This window comes from Anolis sagrei, chromosome 2 (genome assembly GCF_037176765.1).
Source record: "Anolis sagrei isolate rAnoSag1 chromosome 2, rAnoSag1.mat, whole genome shotgun sequence".
NCBI classification, from domain to species: domain Eukaryota; kingdom Metazoa; phylum Chordata; class Lepidosauria; order Squamata; family Dactyloidae; genus Anolis; species Anolis sagrei.
Genome location: NC_090022.1, coordinates 164,027,066 through 164,041,770, shown reverse-complemented (window position 1 = coordinate 164,041,770; position 14,705 = coordinate 164,027,066). Strand labels below are relative to the sequence as shown.

General features: G+C 42.4%; 1 protein-coding gene across 4 annotated transcripts in view; it reads left to right on the top strand.

Annotated features, from left to right (window-relative positions):
• Positions 1–860: 860 nt before the first annotated feature.
• The window catches only part of PLPPR2 (phospholipid phosphatase related 2), a 53,002-nt gene continuing 39,157 nt past the window's right edge, over positions 861–14,705 (top strand). For 2 of the 4 annotated variants that reach the window (XM_067464044.1, XM_060763559.2), the window contains exons 1-2: positions 1,030–1,359; positions 9,509–9,613. In XM_067464044.1, coding sequence (XP_067320145.1) covers positions 9,548–9,613 — 66 coding nt within the window. In that variant the 5' untranslated portion in view covers positions 1,030–1,359; positions 9,509–9,547. The other 2 variants (XM_067464042.1, XM_067464043.1) reach the window with 2 other exon arrangements.

Below are 14,705 nucleotides of genomic sequence, written 5' to 3'. Positions count from 1 at the left end.
CTCACTGGATGTTGGTGAACTACAACTCCCAAACTCAAGGTCAATGCCCACCAAATCCTTCCAGTGTGTTCTGTTGGTCATGGAAATCCTGTATGCCGTGTTTGGTTCAATTCCATCATTGGTGGAGTTCAGAATGCTCTTTGATTGTAGGTGAACTATAAATCCCAGTAACTACAAATCCCAAATGTCAAGGTCTATTTCCTCCAAACTCCATCTGTGTTCATATTTAGGCATATGGAATTTTTGTGTTAAGTTTGGTCCAGATCCATCATTGTTTGAGTCCACAGTGCTCTCTGGATGTGGGTGAACTACAATTCCCAAATTCAAGGTCAATGTCCACCAAACCCTTCTAGTTTTTTCTGTTGGTCATGGGAGCCCTGTGTGCTAAGTTTGGCCCAATTCCATCATTGGTAGAGTTCAGAATACTCTTTGATTGTAGGTAAACTATAAATCCCAGCAACGACGATTCCCAAATGACAAAATCAATTTTTTCGAGTGGAGGACATACATTGGGTTGTTAAGGCAGGCCTGCGGGGATGAGGGCTTTTCCTTCAGCTCCTGAACAGATTGTAGATGAACTATACATCCCAGTAACTACAACTCGCATAGGTCAAGGTCTATTTTCCCCCAAGAGCGTCCCTGGGCAAAATCAACTCTACTGCGAATGCTTACTTTGCGTAGTGGGTTGAGCCACCCCTGTGTATATGTGTTAAATGTGTTTGTCCAATGTTTTGATACGGCCAATTGGCTAATCAATAAAATGTACTACAATGCCAATACAATGCTTGCTCCTGATGTGGGTCCTCCAGTGATAGGAAAGCTTGTGCCTCAGCTTTCCTATCAGCGAAATGGGCAGAAGTGCATGAGCAGAAAGTGGAGGAGGTGGTGATGTCAACATGTACAGCTTCTTGGAGCGGCTATTCCGAACTGGAGCCAGGCAGCTGCCAGGCTTGCAACAGGGAGCGCAAACTCTGGCTTGATGGATTTTGGCGGAGGAGATCCAGGCAGCATCTCAATGAAGGTCCCCCCTTGAAGCATCCCCTCTCCCCCTCCTTTCCATTTCCTTCTCTATGTGAGTGTGCCTGCATGCATGTCTAGATGTGTCTCTCTCTCTCTGCTTTTCCCTGGAAGGGCTCCAGCTGCTGCTAACGTGAGCCAAGGCGTTAATCCCGCAGCCCAGCTGCTAATTGGGAGATGGGCTTGATCAGCATGGATTCCCCGTTACATCCTGCGGACCGTTAAATTTGCTTAGACAGAAGAAGAGGAGGAGGAGAGGACCTACGTGGGCTGAGGAAGCCATGGCTGCTGCTGCTGCCTAAAAAAGACACACATACACACTGACACACACACATCCAGAAGGTGAGAGACGCAGCGGCGGGGCTGGGGGCGGATGGCAGTGGCTCAGGTTGTTGTTGGGGGGACCGGTTCTCCTGCAGAAACTGCTTCCATCATGTGTCAGACAGGCTCACACTGGTATTGTTGGAGCTGTGACAATCGGTGTGCTGTGTGATGCATGTGACGGGTCTGTTGAAGGAGCCACAGTTGCTAAGTTACGCTCCGAGGGTGGTTTTTTGTGTATGTGTGCGATTTGTATGTGTACCCACACGCACACATCAACACAGATGCTCGTCTGCCTATTCCCATTTGCGGCAAAATGGTCCCACCGATACCATCCGTCATGAAGACCGAGGGGACCGCTTGGCTCGGAATGAGAATATATGGGGCTGGGGAAGAATGGGCAAAGGGGCGCTCGATTCACATCCATGGGGCTAGCAAAGTTGAGCAGGTGGCTTTGAACCGGCCTTAATTCAGAGTGGTATGGCTGTGCCACTTACGAGGGGAAATACGGCAAGTGGGGATGTAACCCTTCCTCCACAATATAGGGAGAAAGATGGGGGAAATACGACCACCACCACCAACAAAAATGCACAAGATGCACCTGCGATTTTAAGACGCACCCCATTTTCAGAGATGTATATAGAGGGGGGAAAGTATATCTTAGAATTGAAGATATGCAGTATCCCCTTGTGCATTTATCACGGGATGAATTGGTTGTCGTAGATTGATCAGACATGTCGGGGGAGTGTGTGTCGATACATGCATGTACAGCCCTTGATGTTTAGAGCAGGGACATTTCACCACCTAAAAATCCTGGTAAGAAATTGTACATATCAACAGGGTGTGTTAAAATATAGATGTGTTGCATAAAGCTAAATATTCCTCATTCATTCCAAACTTGGTTTTTTAGATGCCCTTGCCAGATAAGAACACAGGGATGGAGGGGAGGGGGTTAAGAAAGTAACCTTTGGGGGGGGGATAGGACTGGCTCACATTGCCGATAACACAGAGACACAAATCTGTCCGTTGTGGAAATGGGAGCACAATTTTATCCAGGGCTGATGTCCAAAAACCAGCATAAAAAGGCTACACAATTCTTACGAAGCAAAAATAATGCAATGATTCAAACAATAACTGAGAGCCAACCTTCGTGTATATAAAGCATTATTAAGTACCGTATATACTCGAGTATAAGCCGACCCGAATATAAGCCGAGGCACCTAATTTTACTACAAAAAACTGGGAAAATGTATTGACTCGAGTATATAAGCCGAAGGTGGGAAATTCAGCAGCTACTGGTAAATCTATATATAAATAAAAATGTAATGTTTGTTTGTGATACCATCAGAACTCAAAAACCACTAGGGGAATTGACACCAAATTTGGACACAAGACACTATCTCAAGCAAGCTATGTTCTCCACTCACAAAACACCCCAAAAACACTTCCCCTCCCTCCCCCCTCCCCCCTCAGAAAGACGTCCAACTTAAGCCTCAGGGAGGGAGGGGGGAGGGAAGGAGTGCACGTGTATGGCCAGTAAGCTCCCACAGAGGCTCTCTGTTCAGGAGCTGAAGGAAAAGCCCTCATCCCCGCAGGCCTGCCTTAACAACCCAATGTATGTCCTCCACTCGAAAAAATTGATTTTGTCATTTGGGAATTGTTGTTGCTGCGATTTATAGTTTACCTACAATCAAAGAGTATTCTGAACTCTAACAATGATGGAATTGGGCCAAACTTAGCACACAGGGCTCCCATGACAAACAGAAAACACTGGAAGGGTTTTGTGGACATTGACCTTGAGTTTGGGAATTGTAGTTCACCCACATGCAGAGAGCACTGTGGACTCAAACAATGATGGATCTGGACCAAACTTGGCACGAATATTCCATATGCCGAAATATGAACACAGATGGAGTTTAAGGGAAATAGACCTTGACATTTGGGAGTTGTAGTTGCTGGGATTTATAGTTCACCTACAATCAAAGAGCATTCTGAACTCCACCAATGATCGAATTGAACCAAACATGGCATACAGGATTTCCATGACCAACAGAACACACTGGAAGGGTTTGGTGGGCATTGACCTTGAGTTTGGGAGTTGTAGTTCACCTACATCCAGTGAGCACTGTGGACTCAAACAATAATGGATCTGGACCAAACTTGACACAAAAATTCCATATGCCTAAATATGAACACAGATGGAGTTTGGAGGAAATAGACCTTGACATTTGGAATTTGTAGTTACTGGGATTTATAGTTCACCTACTATCAAAGAGCATTCTGAACTCCACCAATGATGGAATTGAACCAAACATGGCATATAGGATTTCCATGACCAACAGAACACACTGGAAGGGTTTGGTGGGCACTGACCTTGAGTTTGGGAGTTGTAGTTCACCTACATCCAGTGAGCACTGTGGACTCAAACAATGATGGATCTGGACCAAACTTGACACATATATTCCATATGCCTAAATATGAACACAGATGGAGTTTGGAGGAAATAGACCTTGACAGTTGGGATTTGTAGTTACTGGGATTTATACTTCACTACAATTAAAGAGCATTCTGAAACCCACAAACGACAGAAATGGGGCAAACTTCCCACACAGAATCCCCATGGCCAAAAGGAAATACTTAAGGCCATCCAGTCCAACTCTCTTCACCAGGGCAAGAAAATGTAATCAGAGCTCTCCTGACAAAGAGCCATCCAGTCATAATTATGGATAGATAGATAGATAGATATGATTCTCACACACGCACACAGATATAGTATCATAGATTTGAAAGAGACCCTTAAAGAAGGACTATGATATGTTGCATATTCCAGAGTAGGCAAACCAGACACTCTCCAAATCAAAGAAACAACAAGAAATACTGTTTACTCACAAGGAATTACATATATTAGAAACCAACACTTTCTCATTACTTTATTTTCCAGATCACCAGACTGGGCCACAGCAACACGTGGCAGGGGATAGCTAGTTTCAAAATAAAAATAGATACCAATAAAATTATATTAATTTGGGCATCAGTAGGTTAAATGTTTTTGAATATTTACATAAAACTGTAATTCAAGATAAGACTGTCCAACTCTGATTAAACCATTATTCTAACCTTCTTCAATGTAAATATGCTTACATGTCCTCCAATAATAATAAATAATAATAGAGTAAAATAATAAATGTAATAATAACAATACAGTAAAATAATAAATGTAACAATAACAATAATAGAGTAAAATAATAAATGTAATAATAACAACAATAAAATAATAAATGTAATAATAATAATAACAACAAAGTAAAATAATAAATAATATTGACTTGAGTATAAGCCGGGGGAGACTTTTTCAGCCTAAAAAAAGGACTGAAAAACTAGGCTTATACTCAAGTATATACAGTAATATCCTCAGAAACTGGCTTTTTACAAGGGTATTTTAATTGCGTGTATTGTTGTGATTATTGTCTTTATTGTTGTGTTTGGGCTCGGCCTCATGTAATCCGCACCGAGTCCCTTGGGGAGATGGTAGCGGGCTACAAATAAAGTGTTATTATTGTGATATTATTATTATTTTACTCTTGGTTGGTTCTTTGATTCTTGAACATGAATTTAAGGAATTTCATGTCCTAATATGTTTTTAACATGATTCAGTCAATGGTTCTATAATGTTTTAATGAGATTGAAACTTCCATTCATATGAATTCTTCTTGAAGATGTCAGTCTCTGAAATGTGTAACACAATTCTTTCGCCTCACAACCTCTGAGGATGCCTGCCATAGATGTAGGTGAAACGTCAGGAGAGAATGCTTCTAGAACATGGCCATATAGCTCGAAAATCCTACAACAACCCAGATTCTTTCCACGTTTACTCCATTAAGGATCACTAAATTTGCGGGGACATGAGGGAAGCCTCCCACAAGGATGTTAAAGCATCACAACATCCGGCCGTCCTCTGGGCAACGTCCTTCCAGACGGCCAATTCTCTCACACCAGAAGCGACTTGCAGTTTCAGGAGCCCCTGGTGGCGCAGTGGGTTAAAGCCCTGTGCCGGCAGGACTGAAGACCGACAGGTCGCAGGTTCGAATCCGGGGAGAGGCGGATGAGCTCCCTCTACCAGCTCCAGCTCCTCATGCAGGGACATGAGAGAAGCTTCCCACAACGATGATAAAACATCAAAATCATCTGGGCGTCCCCTGGGCAACGTCCTTGCAGACGGCCAATTCTCTCACAACAGGAGCAATTTGCAGTTTCTCAAGTCGCTCCTGATACGACAAAAAAAGAGATAAGGACAAATTCCCAAATTAGTAGCAGTTGAGCTAAATTATCCAGACATTTGGAAACAGCTGTTGTGAAAGAAAAGAACAACACGACAGTCTGCCTACAACTGATTTGCCAGTCACTGCTTTCCTTGTTTGTGTGTGTACATCTCTATATGTGCATATGTATGTGTGTGTGTCCCACAATGCACTGAGAAACCGTTATTTCCCTCATAAACATAGATGCACTTTTGTGGGGAGGTCCATTTAAATATTTTCACATAGTGTGTAGCAATTGTAGAGGTTTCAAAGAACACCTCGAATAATGTAAGCTTGAATTTTTTTTCAGAAGTCCAAATTCTTCTCCAGATTTTTTCCCCCCAGTTGTTGTGCCATTTTAATTTACATGATGTATACGTGTGGGTCTCTTCTGAATATAGTCCAGTTGTTGAGTAGACAGTTTGCTTCGATTCCACCAACATCTTTTATGAAAAGGAACAAAATATCAGACAGACTTTCAGATTCTTTTTGTTGGGACACCTTGGTCCTTTCCTTAATTATAGAAGCTACTTGGCTTTATCATGGAAAATCAGCAACATTTCTGTCAATTTATTTCAATTTGGATCAATGTTTACAATGCAAGCATAAATGCTCTAAAGCAGTGTTTCCCAAACTATGCTACTCTGGGTGATTTGGACATCAGCTTCCAGAAATCCCAGCCAGCTTACCAGTTGTTAGAAATTGTGGGAGCTAGAATCCAAAACATCTGGAGAAGCACTGTTTGAGAAAGTCTGCTCTAAAGACACTAACTTTTGTCAAATCTTGGAAGCTAAGCAGAATGAAGCCTGGTTAGGCGATCCCTCACTTTGTCTTCCGAGATCGGTGTCCTGGCAGTGGGTCCGTAGGTGACTGTGGAGCCCTATTCTTGATCTGCATCTTCTCCCGCAGTGAGGGCATTGGTTTCCAGGCGGAAGGCGGTCTCGGTTGGAGTTGGCTTGATGCACCTTCCTCTTGGCATGTTTCTCTCTTTTGCTCTCCATTCGTGCCTCTTCAAATTCTACAGCACTGCTGGCCACAGCTGACCTCCAGCAGGAACTCTCAAGGGCCAGGGCTTCCCAGTTCTCAGTGTCTATGCCAGAATTTTTAAGGTTGGCTTTGAGCCCATCTTTAAATCTCTTTTCCTGCCCACCAACATTCAATTCTTGAGTTCGGAGTAGAGCAACTGCTTTGGGAGATGGTAGTTGGGCATCCAGACAACATGGCTGGTCCAGCGGAGTTGATGGCGGAGGAGCATCGCTTCAGTGCTGGTGGTCTTTGCTTTTTCCAGCATGCTGACATTTGTCCATTTGTCTTCCCAAGAGATTTGCATGATTTTCCAGAGGCAGCGCTGATGGAATCGTTCCAGGAGTTGCATGTGACGTCTTTAGACAGTCCACGTTTTACAGGCATATAGCCGGGTTGGAAGGACAATAGCTTTATAAACAAGCACCTTGGTATCCCTACGGATGTCCCTCTAACACTCTCTGCTTCATTCGGAAAATGCTGCACTCGCAGAGCTCAGGTGGTGTTGTATTTCGGTGTCAATGTTGACTTTGGTGGAGAGGTGGCTGCCACGGAGCGGAAATGGTCAACATTTTCTAATGTTACATCATTAAGCTGTATTTCTGGCATTGGAGAGGGATTGGCTGGTGACTGCTGGAGGAGCACTTTGGTTTTCTTGATGTTCAGTGACAGGCTGAGCTTCTTGTATGCTTCTGCGAAGGTGTTTAGAGTGGCTTGTAGGTCTTCTGAATGCACACAGATGACGTTGTCATCAGCATATTGGAGTTCTATAAGAGATGTTGTTGTAACCTTGGTTTTGGCTTTCAGTCTCCTGTAACCCTGACCACATTTATCCATGACCAACAAAATATCTCCTCTCTAGGTATTTTCTAGGACCTCCAACAGGACTCTGTGTCTTTCTTGGGTTATAAGCCTGTCTTTTCAATAGTATTAGCTATGGCTTCATGTCTCCGTAAGAATTCTGGGAACATATCCTCTGCAGATATGGGGGTTATACTGTACATTTGTTTCTTTCATCCTTCCCCAACTTAGTATCCTTCAGATTTGTTGAACTACAAAATTAGTCATGACCCAGCGATATAGGCTGGATTTACACTGCCCTATATACCAGGATCTGATCCCAGATTATCTGCTTTGAACTGGATTCTATGAATCTACACTGGCAGATAATATGGGATAAGCAGATAATTTGGGATCAGATCCTGGGTCATATGGCAGTGTAAATCCATATGAATAAACATAACAGTTTAAATAATGTACCAGTAAGGCCTTCTCTGAGAATTTGGGGGGGGGGGGGGGGGACGGGACTGAAGCCTCTCAAGCCCCCCCCCCTCCCCCGGCTACATGCCTGCATGGAGGCAGGCATTGAATTGTGTCGGTTGGAAGCCGCCCTGAGCCCCCCCCCCCCGCCCCGGGGGGGGGGTTAAGAAGGGCGGGCTACAAATATTTGAAATAAATAAAATAAATAAATAAACACATTTCCTACAGGGAGCAGATCTACCCCACATTTCATTGGGAGCTAGGGACAACCGATTTCAAATTTGATCTCTTATCTCTTTCAAGTTGAATTAACTTTCACTGCTGTTTCCTAACCAAGATTGGGAACAATTCAGAAATGTTTTTCAAGGTTTCAGATTGCTAAAACAAAAAAATTGCAGACTAAAGTTGCTCGGAACATTCACAAATTAACTGATGCCAACTTTACAAAACCTGGGCTGCTAGCAACACTGAGGCCCTTTCCACACGGCTGAATAAAATTCCACATTTTCTGCCTTGAACTGGAATATATGGCAGTATAGACTCTGATAACCCAGTTCAGAGCAGATGTTGTGGGATTTTAGCCTTGATATTCTGGGTTATATGGCTGTGTGGAAGGGCCCTGAGATAGCAGAGAAAGCCAACTGTGTGTAGTTTTCTGCCTGTATTTATAGTATGTGCCTTCACGTTACCCAGGCCCGTAGCCAGGATTTCGATTCGGGGGGGGGGGGGGGCTGAGTATGTTTCGGGTGGGGGGGGGGAAGACTGAGTGAAAGAGGGTCTACCCTAGCAAACCTTTTGTATCGATGCCCCAATACCCCCATGCATATGGGATATATTGAGTATGGTGATCAGATCATGATATGAATAAACATAACAGTTTAAATAATGTACCAGTAAGACCTTTTCGTGAATCATCATGAGAATTTCGGGGGGGAGGGGGCTGAAGCCCCTCAAGTCCCCCCCCCCCCCCCCCCCCCGGCTACATGCCTGACGTTACCTGTTGACTTATGGTGACCTCATGAATTTTATAGTGTCCCTTTCTGTCAAAACAGTATTGCAATTCTTAGTTGCGTCTTGAAATCTGAATTGTGTGCAAGCGGTTGTAAAAGGTAAGATAAGCTTTGCTAATCATGATCAGTTAGATAGTTTAATGTAGAAGTTCTTAATGTGAGAGGTTCCTACACTGGGATTTTGACAAAAGTAAGATCTTTCAAAGTACTAAGGACTCCAAAAAGAAGTCAAAGGGAAGTTTTGCTTACTCCAGGCATGTAGCTGGGGGAGGGGGGGGGCTTCAGCCCCCCCCCCCCCTCCGAAATTCTCATGGTGGTCCACGAGAAGGCCTTACTGGTACATTATTTAAACTGTTATGTTCATTCATATCATGATCTGATCACCATGTTCAATATATCCCATATGTATGGGGGTATTGGGGTAATGATACAAAAGGTTTGCTAGGGTAGACCCTGTTTCACTCAGCCCCCCCCCCCCCCGAACCAAACTCAGCCCCCCCCATCCCCGAAACAAAATCCTGGCTACGGGCCTGCCTGGGGTACCCTTGTCATGCTCATTTGTCCTACTCTTTCTGATAGGTAAATCTTTTCTTCATAGAGGGATCCAACGTTATTGCCATGGCTGGTGAGAAGCAGGAGCTCAAGAGAAGCATCTCCATCATTCCCTGCTTTGTGTTTGTGGAGGTAAGAGCACCAGCCAACTCAATGGGCGGCAAGACCAGATTCTTGGCTCTCTTCTGAAGTCCCAATAATTGTTGGGTTGTTGGCATCTGGAGTGGGCCTCTGGGTCCAAACTAAAGTACACTCATTACTCAGCTGTTGTGGGGAGTCTATACAATGCCTGGTTAGATTCTCAGCAGAAGCACTGTATCCAGCTTGTGATGTGATTCTCAGTGTGGTCACTGGTAAATAACAGTCAACTGGACATCTGGGCATTGGCTGATTTAAAATGTATTTTTCAGCCATTTAAAGTGATTTTCTATTTAATTCAGGGCCAGCCCAGAATATTTTGAGACTAGACTTGAACCATCATCTTAGGATCACTTTAAATGTAAAATTTTGTCCAACAGCAGGATCTCTCGAATTGTTTTATGTTGTATATTAGAAGGTGGTCACAATTAATTTTTGCTACTCACAGGTAAATTTTACTACTCATAGGTCACTTTTACTACTCACAGATGAAAACAACTGATGCTATATTTAAATCATCATCATCCAGATAAAAATGATAACAAGCAGAGTACAGTACAATGAAAACAATCTATATAAATAAAAATGTAATGTTCGTTTGTGGTATTCATAGAACTCAAAAACCACTGGACCAATTGACACCAATTTTGGACACAATACACCTAACAACCCAATGTATGTCCTTCACTCATAAAAACACAACAAAACGCAGTAGAAGAGACTTACAAAGCCCCCAAAAGCTAAATGATGGAAAGCTAAATGACAATACAGAAAAATGGGAAGAAAGAGGGAGGGAAGGGGAGAAAAAAAGAAAGAAAAGAAAGAAACAAAAGAAAGAGGGAGGGAAAGAAACAAGAAAAGGGAGAAGGAAGCATAGAAGCAAAGAGAGAAGGAAAGAGGTAGAGAAGGAAGAAAGGAGAGAAAGAGGGAGGGTTTGGTGGGCATTGATATTGAGTTTGGGAGTTGTAGGTAACCTCCATCCAGAGAGCACTTTGGACTCAAACAATGATGGATCTGGACCAAACTTGGCATGAATATTCCATATGCCCAAATATGGACACAGATGGAGTTTGGGAGAAATAGACCTTGACATTTGGGAGTTGTAGTTACTGGGATTTATAGTTCACCTACAATCAAAGAGCATTCTGAACCCCACCAATGACAGATTGGGCCAAACTTCCCACACAGAACCCCCATGACCAACAGAAAATACTTAAGGCCATCCAGTCCAACTCCCTTCACCAGGGCAAGAAAACGTAATCAGACCCCTCCTGACAAAGATCCATCAGCCATAGATATAGATAGATAGATATGATTCACACACACACACACACACAGATATAGTATCACAGATTTGAAAAGGGACCCCAAAAAGGACAATTATATGTTGCATGTTTCAGAGTAAACAAACCAGACAATCTCCACATCAACACTGACATAGAAACAACAAGAAATACTGTTTACCCATAAGCATAAAGGGATTACATATATTAGAAACCATTACTTTATTTTCCAGATCACCAGACTGGGCCACAGCAATGCGTGGCAGGGGACAGCTAGTCTATATAAATAAAAATGTAATGCTCATTTGTGGGATTAACATAACTGAAAAACCACTGGACGAATTGACATCAAATGTGGGCACAATACACCTATCATGCCAATGAGTGACCATCACTCATAAAAACACTAAAAAACATAATAGAAGAGGCTTAAAAAGCCAAAAAAACCAAAACAAAACAAAACATTACAACACATGCACAAAACCACACACACACATATATGCCCACACACATATATACACATATACACAAATATATATATACACACAAAACTTACTTACTTACTTACTTACTTACTTAGGCAATCCCTCGTTGGCTGAGTAGGATAACACACAAAACACATATACACAGACTGGGCCACAGCAACGCATGGAGATTGTCAGTTATTCCTTTAGTACACTTCTGAAGAATAATTCTTAAAGACGTTCACCTATGGAGGAGTCTTGGTAGCCCGATTTTGTCAGCTTGTTTCAAGGGTGGCTTAGCCCTGCACACACACACACACACACACACACACACCCAGGCATTTTTACATCTCCCCTATCCTGTCTGTTCAAGAGGCCATGGCCAGCAGCCTTAATATTATTTGAAGGGATCCTGTCTGAATTTCACGTAATAATTTTGCAACACTTCTAAACTGATCATGGCTCATGCATGGATTGACATCAAATTTGGACACAATACACCTATCAGGCCAATGAGTGACCATCACTCATAAAAACGCTAAAAACATAACAGAAGAGACTAAAAAGAAAAAAAACCCATTACAACGCATGTGCAAAACCACATATATACTGCATATGCAAACACACATATATACACATATACACAAATATATAAATACACAAAACACAGCCCAGTAACCCAGCCCAGTTGGGGCTGGAAAAGAAAGTGATGCTGCATGTTTTCCCTATTGCTCTTGCTGGGGTTTCACAGTTCCCCCTCCTTAGCTCCTGCAGAGTGAGAATTTGGTAGATTTAAATTTATTGGTCTCACTGTGATTCAACAATTTTGTATATCATAGAATCAAAGAATTGGAAGAGACCTCATCCAGTTCAATCCCCTGCCAAGAAGCAGGAATATTGCATTCAAATCACCCCTGACAGATGGCCATCCAGCCTCTGTATAAAAGCTTCCAAAGAAGGAGCCTCCACCACACTCCGGGGCAGACAGTTCCACTGCTGAACGGCTCTCACAGTCAGGAAGTTCTTCCTCATGTTCAGATGGAATTTCCTTTCTTGTAGTTTGAAGCCATTGTTCCGCATCCTAGTCTCCAGGGCAGCAGAAAACAAGCTTGCTCCCTCCTCCCTGTGGATTCCTCTCACATATTTATACATGGCTATCATATCTCCTCTCAGCCTTCTCTTCTTCAGGCTAAACATGCCCAGCTCCTTAAGCCGCTCCTCATAGGGCTTGTTCTCCAGACCCTTGATCATTTTAGTCGCCCTCCTCTGGACACATTCCAAATATATTATTATATTTCCCCCGTTATTCTCACTGTTCTTATTTAATCAATCCACCCCTGTTCACAAAAAATAAGAGAAATCATTATTTAATTTTAATTCTTCCAGACTTCTCCATTTGTTTGTCACAGTCCAGACTAAACGTTTTTCTTGTAAGGCAAGCCATCCTTAAAACTGCGGTATGTCCATTTACTTTTAACATGCTTCTCACATCAAAATGGGCTCTCATACAGTCCACAAAAACTTCCTCAATGCAAGTTTTCCTTCTTATGCAGGCTTTGCTTGTCTGTTTTAATAAAACTTGAAAACTTGAACATCTTTTTCCTTGTAATGTTTTATGGGATTCTAAAGGTAAATTTGTATCCACTTATCTGCTTCAGTCTTAATAATAATAATAATAATAATCCTTTATTTGTACCCCGCTACCATCTCCCGAGGAGCCCCCAGTGGCGCAGTGGGTTAAAGCACCTAGCTGCTGAGCTTGTTGATCAAAAGGTCACAGGTTCGATTCCAGGGAGCGGCGTGAGCTTCCGCTGTCAGCCCTAGCTTCTGCCAACCTAGCAGTTCGAAAACATGCAAATGTGAGTAGATCAATAGGTACCGCTCCGGCGGGAAGGTAACAGCGCTCTATGCAGTCATGCTGGCCACATGACCTTGGAGGTGTCTACGGACAACGCTGGCTCTTCGGCTTAGAAATGGAGATGAGCACCCAGAGTCAGACATGACTGGACTTAATGTCAGGGGACTACCTTTACCTTTACCTACCATCTCCCAAAGGACTCGGTGCGGCTTACAAGAGGCCGAGCCCAAATACAATAGTAAAAACAACAGCATCAACAAACAAACAATAACTCAAAAACAAAGCAATAACATTAACCACACACTAACCTTGTGTGTGCATAGCCTGTTTATAGAAATCTGTTTTGATTCCTTCTGGTTTGTTTGATGTCTCTTCCTTATTAAATCTTGATCAGTCTGATGTACTACATCTTTTCTTCTTTTACACTCTCTTGTTGTTTTCCTTGTTCTTTTTCCCTGTAATTTGTTTTGTGACTATTAAGATTTGTTCACTCCTGCTTTCTTATAATCCTTTTGGTTAACTTCTGAGTATTTCTTCTTTATCTTTATCTTCTTTAAAGTGTCATACAAATATTAATACAAGTATTTTTACATCTATGGAATTACTTTCTTCCTGTTGTCGAGGACTAAGTGGTGATCACTTCAACAACACAGAGAAGATTATTGTAAGCTCAAAAGCTTACTGACAAAGTTAGATGTATTTTAAGACACTTTTAAAAAAAGGAAAATTTGGCTTAAATTAAGGAAGTTCCCAATCTTCATTTTTCTTTTGTTGGTTAATAAAGCCAAGCATACAGGCTCAGAGGATGATCCATGCTGCTTGTCTTTTCTGTGTTCACTACTCCCTCTTGGTATCATCAAACACTAAGACAAATGTTGGCATGTGAATAATCCTTTTGCTTTTTTCTGTTCTTAGAAGATGTTTTTTTTTTGTTAACTTTGGAGTCCCAAAACCTAATAATTTTCTGCAGATTTCTCCACTCTCACATTGAGTCAAAGTGAGAGGGAAACTTTGCTCCGTGACTTCTCTCCTGAAGTCAGCTGCTAGGCTGAAATTTTCATTGTCCGAATCCACCTTACTTCCAGGTTTTTTTCTGTGATCAGCTATTGCAAACTCAGCCCCCTTCAATAGATGTATGGAATTAGCATCCTTTGCCCAACCACCTAAGAAACAAACTACTTATGATATATATCAGGGGTTCTCAAACTAAGGCCTGGGGGCCGGATACAGCCCTCCAAGGTCATTTAACCGGCCCTCGCTCAGGGTCAACCTAAGTCTGAAACAACTTGAAAGCGCACAACAACAACAACAACAACAACAACAACAATCCTATCTCATCAGTCAGGAGCAGCCCCACACTTCCCATTGAAATATGAATTTGTTCGTAAATTGTATTTCATTCTAATTATTGTATTGTTTTTAAGTGTTTTTTGCACTACAAATGAGATATGTGCAGTGTGCATAGGAATTCATTCATTTTT